This window comes from Gambusia affinis, linkage group LG16 (genome assembly GCF_019740435.1).
Source record: "Gambusia affinis linkage group LG16, SWU_Gaff_1.0, whole genome shotgun sequence".
NCBI lineage: Eukaryota > Metazoa > Chordata > Actinopteri > Cyprinodontiformes > Poeciliidae > Gambusia > Gambusia affinis.
In genome coordinates, this window is record NC_057883.1 from 13,068,153 (window position 1) to 13,083,128 (window position 14,976).

Genomic DNA, 14,976 nt, shown 5'->3' on the forward strand with positions numbered 1-14,976 from the left:
TGGTGATGCAGATTAAAATAGGAACCGTGGCAGATTGGATTACACTTAATAGGACATTTTATATTGCGGAACGTGTCACATTCTGGGCGCCGTGCCCTTGTTCATGAGGTGCGTCCGAATTACAATTAGCCCACATTTCACAGAAATTCGGCTCCAGTGTTTGTTGTGTTGACCTAATCAGTGCCGCCGTGTTAAATCTGACCGCTCTCTCCTAATTACACACAATGGGACTCAGAGACATTGGAAGAAAAACACAACTGTGACTCTAAAATTGTATGTTCAATCGGAGCCAGCCTAAAGTATAAGCAAGAAAGCTCTATGCACCTCAACAGTAACAGCCAATTAAACCTGCTTCTTCCTTCTCAATTGTCAAATCTCAGAATCACCCTTATTCCATGAGGTAAGATTCTGCATGCACTCCACAGTAAGAGTGACCATTATCTTTTACTTCTACTTCACAAATTTCACCCCAGAAGTGTTTTCTTCTCTCACCAAGATTCTTGCTGATGGTCTAGTCTTACAAGGATCCCTGGCAACCTCTCACAGGTCTTCGGACTTGCCCAAGGTGACGAAGTGGAGCAGTTTGAATGAAGCAGGCCGATTCTGTAACAGGCGTCTTTCTCACACATAATGAGCTGAATACTCTCTTAAAGGGATGCAACTGATTTCTGTGCCTCGTGGGTACACCACCACTCTGTGCAGGTCATAGCACTTGGATGGTTTGGATGGGGGATCAGTTAGTTAGAAATCTTAGTTAAAGTATTTATTTGGAGGGGATTTTGTGCAGATCTTCTGTCTCTGGTAAAAATTAACCTACAATACTTAATGTAAATGTTTAATTTCTTTGAAAGGTTCAAACTCAGTCTTTCTCTTGATCTATCTATCTGTGTTTAATAACATTTGTTTTTTCAACTGGCTGAACATGGAAATTGCCTTCACACATACACACACGTACTTGAATGCAAACTGGGGACTTTGTATTGACATTCATCATTCATTCATTTTAGTGAGTGCATTTATGTCTAACCCAGACATTTTATTCAAAACTAACCATTACTAGTCTATTCCTAGTAGACTAGTAACCTTAAATAAAAACTTAATTCACACCATACTTCTAGACCTAACTAGTAGAACTTGTAGAACTGCAAACAAAAACGTGAGTACCAGGAAAATGTCCTCATTTCCACAAATGACCTCCCTTTGTTGGTAAATAATGTGAAAGTGGTCCTCTATATGTGGTATATACCAGTACACGCCACACACACATAAAACAGTCTTCAGAAGATTAACAAATGCAATGAAACAAGCAGTGACTTCAGAAGTTGTAGTGGAGTAAAACAACATACATTCAAACTAACAAATTTCAGTTTTTAAAATCTTTATAAAGCACATATTTGGTGTATTTACATTGTAACATAGATATCTCAACACCAATCCAAGACGATCGCATTTAATGTTTTTGGACTCCAAGATTCGCCTCTCACAAATCGTTCTAGAGACGCCCCTGTCAGTGTCGGATCATCCAGACTGCTGGGACCTCAAAGTGCCTCTAAACTTCCCACAGTTTGAATGTTTTCCCTGATTAGTAACCGAAACCGGACCCCGGGCGGCCGGAGCGCTTTCTGAGAGCTTTGGGTCCGGCGGGCTGCAGATGAAGGGGAGGGAATCCCTCCAGTGTCTGACGCTTTCTTTTTTACCAAGGAAACCCACACGCGCTCGCTGACGCAACTGCCCATTTTAGGAAACATGCGTCAATGGGCCGAAGAAAGTGAGACAAAACCGGTGAAGTCCACAGCGGATCACTGACGTCCACCGATACCAAAAAAAACAAAAAAAACAAACGAACGAAAAACGCTTTAACTGTAAACTGCGGTTTGGATCTTTAGTCTCTGGTGTCCACCGGGGGAGAAACGAGCTCTGTTCTCTCTTTGCTGTGATCCACAACACAAGAGGAGCGAACCCCTCCCCCTGCTGGATGTTTGCAACGCCCCGCCGTGACGTCGGACGTTTCGTTGGTGTTGAAAAGCCGTCGCGCTTCTTCTTAGTGCCATTGAAGTGAGTCATCTCTAGGAAGTGGGGTGAAAAGGGAAAGAAAAAAAAAGTTCGAGGTGTTCCGTGAGCGACAGAGAGCTCAGAGCAGAGTAAGTAGGCAAGGCGGCGGAAAATATTCAGAAGATTAAAAACCTGCCTGAGTCACACTGACTGTTGACTTCAGGCTGAAGTTTGCGCACCTGAGAGGATCTCTGATAGCCTAGTCTACCTGAAAGCACAATAGAAAATACTTTCCTCACAGGGCCACCTGACACAACCTGCAATATCTGTAAGATGTTGTAGATCAGGTGTCATAATTGCACTTTGATAACTCGTTCTTGGATACCTGAACATCTGAGGATTTTGTTTTCTTGCTGGTGCTTTTTTTTTTACTGCGGGGGATTTGTGTGTGAGAGAGAAAGGAGGAGAAACAAGAAAAAAAAAAAAAAAAGCTCTAGAGCTTTAACAGTCCCCTGAAATCTTCCTCTGTCCCGGATCATGTACCAGGACTACTCCGGGAACTACGACACCTCGTCCCGCGGCAGCAGCACCTCTCCGGCCCAGCCAGAGTCCTTCACAAGCGGCAGCAGCACGATCGGGAGTCCGATCTCTACCTCAAACTACCAGGTGAGACACACCGACAAGCTGCAGGCACAGAAACCTCTAGGAATGCATTTTTCCTCCCATTATGAGTTTGTAGATAACAAGTAGCCATATTGATGAATGAATATGTTCTTAAAATGTTGGAAAATGTGACCAATGCGCACGTTTACCGGCAAAAAAAATCTGGATTTTACGCACGCAGACAAAGCATTTATTATTTAGCACAGAGCGCTTCAAACGATTTGATTGCTGTTCAGTTCAAACTGCCATGGATTCAAGCCTATAATTTCCAGCTGACATGCAGTCCTGTCTGTCTGTCTGTAAATCCGTGGCCTTCTTTGTGTGGTCTAGCTGGTTTGAGATACATTTTTGTACGCATTTTAACCCCGAAGAACCGACAGACTGAGCTGATCGGAGATGAAGCGTGTTCTGGATGCAACAGGCATGTGAGGAGCCGGGTGAAATTCACGCCAAACACGCTCTTCGGAAGCAGCGCTTTTTTCTTTTCTTTTTTTTCTCCTGCTGATTGTGATTGCGGCTCATCAAATATTGCAGAAATATTTTATTATTATGTTTATGTACCACACCGTCTGATTGGATGCGACGGGCTCTCCGGCCGCACATGGCACATTTCCTCCAGTGGGAAGCAGCTCGCACGGATAAAGCGATCAAACGCCTGCATAACGCTTCCTTACTGAGGAAATGCCATCCATTGAGGCGTTTAGAAAACAACGACAACAGGATCTGAATATTAACTCAAACTGCAGCGTGCTTGAATGCTTCGTAATATATATATAAAAATAAATCCAGGACCAGGCATGTTATTTCCCCACACCCCGGTCTTAACGTCTGATGCACATCTGTGGAAAAGTGGCGTCAGGCTCACGCAACCTTACAGTAAACGACTTTTGGCCCGCATCTATCAGCCTGTAATCACTCACTGCCAGTTTTCCATTACATGACCTCCTGTTTCTCTGTTTATTGGAGCAATAGAATATTTTATCACGCCTCTAACATTTCATATAACGACTCCAAGGAATGTCTGCGCCTCTGTTACAGCGAGTTTATCCATCCTTGCTTGTTTTATTACTTAACAGGAATTTTCTTTTATTTATTTATTTTTCTCCGTGCCATATTTCTGGATAAGAATTCCCGGCTTGTTCGAGCTGGTCGCTTCCCCCTTTCTTACTGGAACTGAGCTCGGTTCACACGTGCTGGACAAATCCCACACACAGTGAGTCATTGTGTTAAACAAAGTTCCAATAGACTGCCGGGATATCCGACGGAAAGTCGGGAATAAGTGGAGGGGGGAAGGCGCGGGGAGCCCGGGACGCGCGTAAATTGCGCGCAGCTGACAGGTCCACCAACTGTGGAGGAGCAGCGATCTGCTCAGAAAAGTGTTTATTCAATGCAGACACCCTACGATGCCCCTGCTGCTTCTTCAATTGGATCTTATTGTGAAACAGGGTCGAACTAAAAAAAAACTTTGTAAAGGATTAAAATTACTGTCTTGGTGTGATGAACCATCACAGAAAAAAAAAAAGTGTGGGTTTTAGTATGCTGCTGTTACATGTTATATTGGAAGGATGCTCAAAAGTTGGATATTAAAAGGACTATGATGAATCAAAAGCAAATGAGCAAATAACAAAAAATGTTTTTTTTTTTTTTTTATCTAGTTGACAGCCCGTTCCTTTCTTGAATTACTGTTCTTAAAAAAAGATATTCTTTGGAGTGTTTGGTTTGGGGTGGACATCACCCTCTCTGGATGCCCTTGGAGATGCAACTATGGATATAAATATATATTTTTAAAAAAAGAAGAAATGAAACTGGTGCCTGTTTTAGGTTTTCTTTAAGTTTTCCACAAATTAATGCTTTCTACAGTTTCCAGACGGGTAGCAAACCGACCCGTTTCACAGAGCAGATGTTTCATCACCATTGGTCTCATTCTGCTTTTTTGTAGAACAATGAGATGTGCCGGACACCTTTGGGCTTTCCCACATGATTCACTGCATGTGTCACCATTCCACTCTGGGGGTTACAGTCGACGTGGATTGAATCATTACTATAAGCCTTTGAACAAGGGGGGGAATGTGTGAATTTAATAATGGTGGGACGCATCACCCATGTTGGTGCTTCCAGCAAATTTACGCACTGAGATGCTCAGAGGATAAAGAGGCGAAGACGAGTTTTGGCCGAATATGGTGACTGTTTTTCAATTTGTTCATCGCTCTTTTTTTTTTTTTCCTCTTCTCTTGTTTTGTTTTTTTCCCCAGAAGTACAGGGTTGACATGCCTGGCTCCAACAGTGCCTTCATCCCTACAATCAATGCAATCACAACCAGCCAAGACCTACAGTGGATGGTGCAGCCGACCGTCATCACCTCCATGTCCAACCCGTACTCCCGCTCCCACCCGTATGGACATCACCTGACCAACGGGCCGAGCCTGCTGCCGCACAACACGCTGGCCCGGCCCGGGGTCATCCGCTCCACTGGCGACCTCAGACGGCGCAAGAGGGAGGAACAGGTGAGGAGTCTGAGAGTTTTATATCACAGTCACCCTGCCCACTGATCCAACAGCTCATGTAACGTGTCTTTTCCTTCTCTTCTGCACGCAGCTGACCCCGGAGGAAGAGGAGAAGCGGAGGGTGAGACGGGAGAGGAACAAGCTGGCCGCAGCCAAATGTAGAAACCGCAGGCGGGAGCTGACGGAGATGCTGCAGGGGGTGAGCGTCACGTCCAGCTGATCAGTGCACAGGTTATTTGCGAAGACGTGCGATCCGTGTGTTTTGATGAGAGCCTGAACTCCACTCCTGCTTTTGCAACCTCGCCAGACTGGTTTGACTCTTTAAGTGCTGGCTCTGACTGAAGAGATGACAGGCGTTGAAAAGCTTTTTGTCTCGGGCTGCAGCAGACAGAGGTTGGGCTGTCTCGTAGGGAGACAGTAACGGCATCTAAATGGACTAATTAGTGGGATGAAAGAGAGGCTGTGCTTGTCAGACCATTAAAGAGGAAGACAACCTGGAGTAGTGGATCTGGCTGTAGGCAAAATTTTAAACGTCATACACCAAAAATCAAAAACCATCACACCGGATTATTATATATGTATATTTTTTTTAATGGTCCAAAAGTAGAAGCTTTCCAGAGAAATTTAACTGCAATGTTTACTTTAAGACTCACGTCAGACCTTGCGAATGACTTCCTGATACCTTTGCCCATGAGTCAAAGTTCTCAGACAGCATGTCGGCTTTATCGCTGTCGGTCCGACGTCCTACAGTAATTTCCTCCTTTCTTTTTCTTTTGATTTGACACATCTGTGTAAAATGGTCAAAGGAAATGGCATCCCCTAGAGACACAAGCAACACACGGTCATTAGGCGACGCTCAAATTCAGACAGCCGGCTTAAAGGTTACATGGTGTTGGTCCCGAGGTCTCCTGACAAAACAAAATCAACAAAAACAGAAGCGGATGAACACTGCCCTCTTTTGGTGTTTGAGGAAATGCAGAAACGTTCTGGAGGCTCTGCTGAACAAATTAATAAGACTTGGTACAGATTAATGATCGTTTTGTTTCCAAATCCCTGAACAAAAGACGGTCTGCTGTGTGCTGCGTCTTACGCCCTTCACTCTCAGGCATTTCTGTATGATCACTGTCAGATTCAGACAGAAATAACTGCAGAAATTCTGAATCGACTGTGGCTCATTGCCGAAGCGAGTGAAACAAATCAAAAGAAGATGTAAAAATAAAAACGAAAAAAAAAGGAGTACAAATATGGCAGGTCTATACATTTCCCAAAAGAAATACAACACAAAAAAAATAAGAAAATAGATAAGTTAAACAACTTTATACCACCAAAATAAAAATGGTCTTGTGCTAAAAGTGTAAATTAAAAGAATGAAACATAATTGTTTTTAGTATGTTTATAAATAAATGTCTGAATGAAAGAACATTAAACGTAAGAAAAAAAAAACATACAACTAAAGAAAAAATCTTTTTAAAAATAAAAACATATATATATATATATATATATATATATATATATATATATATATATATATATATATATATATATATATGCATCAATAATAGATTAAATAATCTGGAAAGGGAAAAATTCAAAATATAAACCAAAGAAAAAATCTTAAGTAAATGTACTGATTAACAATAAATAATTATGTTTTCATAAAATATGTGTAAAATAAATAAATATCAATGTTGCAAAAATACAGACAAAATAAATTGAATGGGATCTGGAAAATGACAATAAATCATGCGGTTGGAATATTTTGAAAATGTAAACCAATGACATATACATATAGAAATATGAAAAGCAAATTTAAAAAATATGTACATGAATAAATAAAAAGATAAACGACATTACAACAAAAAAATAATGGAAAAAAACTTCAGAAGAGGAACAAAATATATTACAATGGAAAATATTGCAAAGAAATTTTTGCAATATTATTGCAATATTAATGAACTATATTAATATTCACTATTAATATAGTTAATATTTATACATATTAACTATATTAAAATTGTTATAATGTAATATTCTTATATTATAATAGAATAATTATGTTATATATTAGTAATAATGATAAAGATGTAAAGAGAGATTGATTTTCAACACGTAAGGATTTAAAAGTTTCACAGCGTGTCCAAAAATATATATTTTTTGTTTATTTCGTATTTACTTTAAAGTTTGTCCATAATTCCTCAGGCCTGTCACGCTCTAATATTCCAACTGATGTTGTCTTTCCTCTGAACAGGAGACTGAGAAGCTGGAGGAGGAGAAGGCAGACCTGCAGAAGGAGATCGAGAGCCTGCAGAAGGAGAAAGACAAGCTAGAGTTTATGCTGGTCGCCCACAACCCCGTGTGCAAGCTGCCCGTCGACGAGCGCCATCAGCAGTCCAGCCACCACCAGCACCAGCAGCAGTGCAACCCGCTGCAGCTCACCATGCGCCCCAGCCTGAACCCGCGTGCACAGATGAACCAGGTGGTGGTGAAGCAGGAGCCCGAGGACATAGAGGAGGATGTGGGCAAGCCTCAGCGCTCTGTCATCAAGCCCATCTGCCTGGGAGGCGGCGGCATCAGCGGTGGGATGTACTGCCCGGACGGAGACAGCCTCAATACGCCGGTGGTGGTGGCGTCCACCCCGGCAGCCACGCCGAACGCCCAAAACCTCATATTCACCTATCCCAACATGATGGAGCCCGAGAGCCCCTCGCCCTCTTCTGAGTCCTGCTCCAAAGCCCACCGGCGCAGCAGCAGCAGCGGCGACCAATCCTCCGACTCCCTCAACTCACCCACGCTCCTGGCGCTCTGAGTCAGCCGGGGCGGGGCGCCGAGGCCCAGCTGGGAAACAAACACTGTGGTTGAAAACAATGAGGACAGACTGCCCCTCCATCCCGAGACACTCTGGTCTCGCTAAAGCACATCGAAAAAGTCCAGACCAAGCTGACCGTGTGAGCCGGTTCCCCCTCCTGATGAGAGGCAAGGGAGGTTGGGGAGGGGGAGACCCGTAAGGGCTACGCCGCGTTTCTTCTTCTTCTTCTTCTTCTTCTGCTTCTTCTTCAGCGTGAACGTTTTTGTATCCATCAACGTGTGTGCAATCATCCGCCATCCCTTCAGCATTTCAACTGCAGAGTGTTGATTTGTTTACTGACATTTCCGACAAAAAAAAAGAAAAACACAACCATCCAGAGAGCGACTTGTTAATATATTTTTCTGAAAACGCCTAAAAAGCCATGCGGTCGACGCTTGCACTCTGCCGATCAATCTATAACAAATCACCAAGCGAGGTCAGGATTCTGCTGGGATTTCTGCAAAGAGGCCAAGACTCTGATTTTATTTTATTTTTTTTGTCCTCTCAGACTCTTATGACTCAATTCAGGACAGAGTGCACACTTTTTCATGTTATTTCCATCTCTCTCTGTGTATTTATGACCTGTGCTGGTGGATTTTTCTTGTCCTCTCCTTTAAATCTGCAAGGTGACCTGAGGGTGACCTCAGCATTACAGAGAATTTGAGCCATCCAGCTCCTCAATACCTTTTCATTTTTGCCATAGTGGCTTGAATTTGCAGTAGTATTGTGTGCTTTTTTTTTCTTCCTTGGTGATTCTGAACCCTGTTTTTTTTTTCTTTTTCTTTTTTTTTTTCTTTTGGACAAAGTGTATGTGATTTACATTGATGTCAGGGATTATCTCTCATGTGTTTTAGTAGGACCCCCATCGTTCGTGACGAGTGACTGTGGCAGAGGTGGTACTTTAAAAAAAAATGAAAAGAAAAAAAAGGTTTAATTTAATTGTTGTGAGTCGTTTTCTGCTCCGAAATTTTGAAAAAAAAAAAAAAAAGTTTGAACAAAACCCTCCTCCGCTTCGTTCTCTAAATAAACATCCTTTTGTTCCGCCGCTGCCTTCTCAGGGGCCGCTCGGGTTTCAAAAAGCCAAATCCGTTTTTTTTTCTCGGCACGTGTAAATCCTGTGTTTCATCAGTCCTTGTCTAAAATAGGAGGGATTTTTGGTCAAACTTGAACAAAAGCCACGGTGGTCCAGATTGTCGCCAGCTGCCAAATGATGTCAACCCTGTTTATATATATAAATATGTATAGGCTATTTGGTGTTTGTAAAGCAGTCACTTTTAGTACAACAAAGATGTTTTAACCCAACTCAGACGGGCTGGTTTCTGGGTGCAGGAGGTACTTTAGACGACGAGGAAAAGGATGAAGAAGACTCTCTCTACAGCTGGTCTGACGTGAAAGAGCAAACACTTTGAAGAACTTCTTGTTCATCATTTGTATATGTTAAAGGGAAGTGGGCTTGGGCTTATCGTGCACTGACAGAACAGCGATATTTTCCACGTATTTAGTTTACTCCAAACATTCCATATGAATTTAACGTGACGGGGTTTGAGCCCAAACCTCCCTTTTCTTTTTCTAATGACAAGAATTTGAGATGATTCTGGATGCAGAAAAGTACATTTTAAAGCCAACCCAAGCTGCTGCTACTCATTTAGAAAGAACCTGTCAGCTATTTTTGATGTCATTTTAATTTGACTGGCTGTTTTAAATCAACGGGGGTCTTTAATTTGGCTGGACAGCACAAAGGGAGAGATCTGAGAACCAAAACCGTCTAAATGTCTGTATGTCGGAGTGTTCTGGAGCCCCCTCTCCACACACATAGGAAAGCCATTGACTGTAGATGTTCTACTGTACATGTCATCTGCTGTCTGTCGCCTGTTGAACTACAGTTTCTTCTTCTTCTTCTTTTTGTTTTCCCAAATGCTTTAACTGTTCAAAACGATTCAAAAGAAATAAAAACAGCAATATGTATAGCAGTGTTTGTTAATTTAAAAGAGTAATAATAAAATAATTTTCATCTCGGAAATGTCTGTTTTCATGCTTTCGTTCAGGTCACCGAATGTTGAGATTTAATTTAGGTCCATTACTTTTGGTAATTATGGCAATATTATAAACACATTTCATATGAGGCGCAAAGTAAAATCTATGTTTCTAAAATACAGAAATGTTCAAACACTCACATTGTCATAGGAGTGATAAAACACAGAAAACCATTTTCAAGAAGTCAAATAATTTCTTTTTAAATCATGACTCAAACTGTAGGATTCTCAGTAAACAAATTCAATGTCATAATATCATCAACATAGATGTTTACATATTATCTGTTATAGGTCTGTGTGGCTTAGATGAAGACATCAGATATCTACATAAAGCTGAAAATTTGCCCCAAGAGAGAACATCTTCAGAGATATGTTTGTCCACATCTCGCTGTGGACTATATTGCATCAACATGACAAAGAAATAATAACATAGGCTATACACATTTTAACATAGACAAAATTATCTTAAAATTTTCAAAATTATAAGAGTAGCTTTAAACTATTTCAAAGAAATATTAAAAATATCCATGCTAAAATGTTTCAGTATGAAAATACTAGTTACACCTGACTTCAGCGTTTCACGTAAAACCTTGATCTTTTTTGTTAAACTGTAGCAAATCTAGTTCAACTAGATACAATTAAACATCGTCTGTTTAGGAGAAAAACATGAAAAGGGCATCAGAGAAAGTTCACTGTTGTCAAGTTGATCTCAAACTGTTTTTTTCAGGGTCGATAAACGTAAACCAGCAGAACTAATTCTGCCTAAAAGTTTATTTTAAATTTAAATTCTGATATGCATGGAATGTATTACTAGCAGATCAAGATCTTGGATACAACACCAATTTAGGCTGAAAAGATCCATTTTTGTATTTTTTATAAATTCACTGATGACAGACAAGCATATTTTAAATTTTAGAGTTGAATTTAAGTTTGGATTTTGAGCAAAATAGGTTATCTAGTTCTGATCATGGATCATTTTTAACATGTTATTTCTGGCATGAAGATGAGTTTTTGTAGTTTTCTAAATTTAATGACAAATAAGCATATTTTAAAGTCTATAAGGGAACGTAAGGTTGGATTTTCAGAAAAAAATTGCCACGATATGTTCTTCTGATCATGGATTCTTTCTAGTTTTCTATTTTCTGGTTATTCAGACTAAAAGTTTGGATAAAAATTAACCACCTTTGAGAGAGCAGGATCATTTTCGATACAAGATTTTTGTCAAAAGGGTTCAACTTTGTTTTTGTTTCCGTTTCCGGCTAATAAGAATTTTAGTAAAAAGGCTGAGGCTTCTCCTTCTGGGTGCAATGGCAAACATCTTAGCGTTTGCTGCCCTCAAGTGGAACTGTTGTGGAATTACAACACAAAGAAGAAAGCTTGGCTTTAATAATAACCTGAACTACAGGATCACTGCGCTGCACCATTGCTCAGACATGCACGCTTATGATTCAGAAAATCTTTCAGCAGCAACACAAAAGAATTGAAGAGTGCTTGGTGTGACATTAGTGAAACTATTAAGGTTGTTTCAGACAGAGTTTCATGACGTTAGCTGGGATTTAATGCTACTTTGTAAACAGAAACCCAGATCAACCACGAGAATTAAGGTATTCCGATTCGGATGGAATTTAAAAAGTCTTTAGGCGTAGTCCTATTGGAGCAGGTAGTCAGTCCAAACGTTTACAACTGGATTCTTGAATTTGATTGTACCATTTATACCTTCACAATATTTCCAGGACTTACTTGGTTCTTTCCACAACTTACAGATTCTTTTCCAGAGATTCTGCGTTCTAAGAACGGGCAGAAAACCTTCCAAAACTTCCATTGAACTACCACGAAATGCACAGTTCCATTATAAGGTGAATTTAAAGTATTTTGATATTTTTGTTTGTTCTAAAACCTAAGATTAGACATAAATGTGTAGCTCTTTAATTTAAGTCTGAAACATAATTTACACAGTACATAGGTTTTTATGTAAATATGTAACAAGGGCAAACACATCTTTTTAGACTGAACGTTCGATGACCCCATGTTCTGGGGAAACTACAACCTAAATGTTTATTGTGGCCTGACAGGGGTCGTCACATCACACATAACTGAATAATTACATATATTTGCATTAGTTTATTTGTCATGAAAGAAAATCCTACCATAAGTGGCTTAAACTCTGGAGGAAAGTGGAGTATCGACTGTGTAAAGGAAGGCAGTATCTCTGAGGTTGCCATTCTTTATACATCTTCAACTAGTTTAATAAAATTGCAATTTTGCAAAGTTGATCCTCTTACAGCTCTTCTTACATATAGCTCTACTTGTGGACGGGCTCTTTGTTGTTTTTATTTGCCCTGCATGTATTCTTCAGCAAGAAAGAATTAATGCAATCAGTTTTTGTACAGGCAGAACATCTGTATTAGGACCTATCTGAGATGGCTGCTGTCCTGCCAACTGTCACTTTCATGCAGAAAAGCACTGAAATAAAATCAAAGTGAGGCACCGTGTGATTTAAAGTGTGAAGACGTGTCACAGGAGGATGAACTAGATGTCTCTAAGTGCTGATTTAAATATTTATCTGAGCTGAAACCTCAGACTAAGTACTGACAGCTGCACCAAATGCTCTCAGCTGCCACTGAAACAGATTTGGACACAGATCAGTACACTTGCTCTAACAGTGAAGTTGGGATTTTTTGTTTTTTTGTTTTTAACAACTTAAAGAACTGTGTGAACTAATGTTCTAAAATTCTAATAAATCTTTACATGAATTTATTTATTCAAGGTGTTCTACCTCAAACTATGTCGTCTCTGCCTCTGATGAAGCTTGGAAAACTTGTTGAAGATGTTAGTAATAGGAAGAGCAACAATAAGCAGCCCACAGACGATGCACAGGGTTCCTATCAGCCTCCCGGCTACAGTAACTGGGATCGTATCACCGTAACCCACAGTGGTCATGCTGATGGTGGCCCACCACCAGCCGACAGGGATGGTCTGCAGCTGTGACTCTTTGGACTCTCTCTCCACAAAGTAAATAAGAGCAGAAAACAGAGAAACCCCCAACGATAAGAAGAGCAGCAGCTGTCCCATCTCCCTTGAGCTGTGCTTCAGCGTGGAGCCGAGAGAGCGGAGCCCAGCTGAGTGACGGGCCAACTTCAAAACACGAAACACTCGGGTCAGCCTCAAGATTTGTACCACTTTGCCAACATTCTCCAGTTCTATATTCCCATCTTTCTTTGTATTATCACAGATTAAAATCACATAGAAGGGGAAGATGGACAAAAAGTCGATGATGTTCAGAGCGCTGCTCAAGAACTTCTTGGCTGAAGGTGCAACAGCCAAACGAAGAATAAACTCTGCAGAGAACAGAAGGATGCAGAGGTTTTCCAGCAGGACTAGCAGTGAGGGTTCTATGTGCTTTTCATCAGAGTCCCCCTGGTGAAAGTCTGGCATGCTGTTCAAGCACATGGAAACAATGGAAACAACCACAGCACTCACAAACACCACAGCCATCACTTTGGCTGAGGTGGAGTAACTGGGATTCTCAAGTCGAATCCAGATATTCCTGCGAACATTTGCACACCAGGAGCCTTCAAACTCTTCCAGCTCATCCTCTAAAGCTGAAATATTCTCAGGAGAGGAGCCTGAGCTTTGGCGGTGCTGATCATCATCCCTCTGATCCAAACATATCTTCTGCATCAGCTCCTGAAATCTGCTGCTGCAACACAAATCCAGGTGGTGCTCCTTGATTCCCCAGTACTCGAGCTCCTGGGAAAATGAGACCACGCACAACCCGTCAACCAGGTGGAGCTTCCCTGTCAGGTAGAAGTTATGAATGGAGCAGAAAAAAATTGGGTTGCGGTCAAAGTAGAACTCGTTTTCAAAGGAACTGAAGTCGTCACAGAGCTCCAAAATGGCTGCTCTGGAGGTGCAGTGCAGGAGGCGGGCGAGGCGGGTCTGTGGCAATCTCCTCAGGACAGAGTGAGCCAAGCGCCGCCTGAATCCTCCAACATTGATGTTAATGAAGCAGCCATCAGCCTGGTGAAGGACTTCGCCGTACACCATGTCGAAGCACCTACTGCTGTCAGACTCCTTCCTGTTTAGAGAACCTGCAGACCAGAACAAAGGTGTCACGTTGAATGTCATTTATGCACCAAAATAAATAAAATACAGAATACAAAATGTAAAGCTGGTTAAGCAGTCATTTCTACTGAAATAATGGCAGAGACTGATAGCATTTTTTAAAGGAATATTCTGGACAAATTATTATTATCATCGCTAACAAACAAACATCTGTTACAAAGAGACAGCATAATGTCACCTGACCTTGTGTTGTCGAGTGGCTCTACTCAGTCTGGACTGCAGGAGCATTTGAGCGTACAGCAGACTGAAAACTCTGCACAGCTTCTCCCAGGCTGGGACAAGCGCTCTTAAGATGTTTAAACTTTCATGTGTGATGCATGGACAGGCACGGCGCTGCAGCTCGTGTGAGATCTCCAAGGATTTTAATGTGCTTTGATGTTGGGCCCTGAAATTCTTCCAGAATCGTAAATGTTTAAATGATATTTATGCAACGGCAGAGGGGTAAAACTTACAAAGCTCTTTTTTGAGATACATTGTTTAGAGTTAATTTTCATACCAGCTAAATTTCACAAGCTGAATTTTTGAGAACATCGTGTGTTGTAGGGTGTCATTGGGAAGAGCAACGTCTGGGTTTTTACTCCTGGATCTAAAACCCTTGTTTCAAATCTCAGAGAAACAAAAGACAATTGATTAAAGAATATTTAACAGAATGAGACAAAATAATTAATGCATTACTGGAAAATTGCTTGTCAATCCAAAATTGAGAACTTTCATCATTTATTAAACATATTAAGTTAGCTCCCGACCCCATTAGGGACAAACGGTGATTAGAAAATGGATGGATGGATATTAAGTTAGCAAAAATCTGAGAATT

General features: G+C 41.0%; 2 protein-coding genes across 4 annotated transcripts; one reads left to right on the plus strand and one right to left on the minus strand.

Annotated features, from left to right (window-relative positions):
• Positions 1 to 2,035: 2,035 nt before the first annotated feature.
• fosl2 (FOS like 2, AP-1 transcription factor subunit) lies at positions 2,036 to 10,024 on the plus strand. 2 transcript variants are annotated; one of them, XM_044141889.1, is made up of 4 exons: positions 2,036 to 2,658; positions 4,911 to 5,159; positions 5,251 to 5,358; positions 7,408 to 10,024. In XM_044141889.1, the coding sequence occupies exons 1-4, from the start codon at positions 2,530 to 2,532 to the stop codon at positions 7,963 to 7,965; spliced, it is 1,044 nt and encodes a 347-aa protein (XP_043997824.1). In that variant the 5' UTR covers positions 2,036 to 2,529; the 3' UTR covers positions 7,966 to 10,024. The 2 variants fall into 2 exon arrangements, with proteins under 2 accessions (XP_043997824.1, XP_043997823.1); XM_044141888.1 differs by having other exon boundaries at positions 2,037 to 2,658; positions 4,908 to 5,159.
• On the minus strand, positions 8,957 to 14,857 carry LOC122845611 (potassium voltage-gated channel subfamily S member 3-like). 2 transcript variants are annotated; one of them, XM_044141887.1, is made up of 2 exons: positions 14,346 to 14,857; positions 8,957 to 14,128 (listed from the first exon to the last, which is right to left on the minus strand). In XM_044141887.1, the coding sequence occupies exon 2, from the start codon at positions 14,082 to 14,084 to the stop codon at positions 12,810 to 12,812; it is 1,275 nt and encodes a 424-aa protein (XP_043997822.1). In that variant the 5' UTR covers positions 14,085 to 14,128; positions 14,346 to 14,857; the 3' UTR covers positions 8,957 to 12,809. The 2 variants fall into 2 exon arrangements, with proteins under 2 accessions (XP_043997822.1, XP_043997821.1); XM_044141886.1 differs by having other exon boundaries at positions 8,957 to 14,857.
• Between the last annotated feature and the right edge of the window lie 119 nt (positions 14,858 to 14,976).

What these genes read in the sequence shown, in the direction of transcription:
- fosl2 (XM_044141888.1), top strand. Translation starts at nt 2,530, where the DNA reads ATGTACCAGGACTACTCCGGGAACTACGACACCTCGTCCCGCGGCAGC. An exon ending in GGCGCAAGAGGGAGGAACAG is followed by an intron (nt 5,160 to 5,250) that starts GTGAGGAGTCTG and finishes TTCTGCACGCAG; the next exon opens with CTGACCCCGGAGGAAGAGGA. An exon ending in TGACGGAGATGCTGCAGGGG is followed by an intron (nt 5,359 to 7,407) that starts GTGAGCGTCACG and finishes TCCTCTGAACAG; the next exon opens with GAGACTGAGAAGCTGGAGGA.
- LOC122845611 (XM_044141886.1), bottom strand. Translation starts at nt 14,165, where the DNA reads ATGACATTCAACGTGACACCTTTGTTCTGGTCTGCAGGTTCTCTAAAC.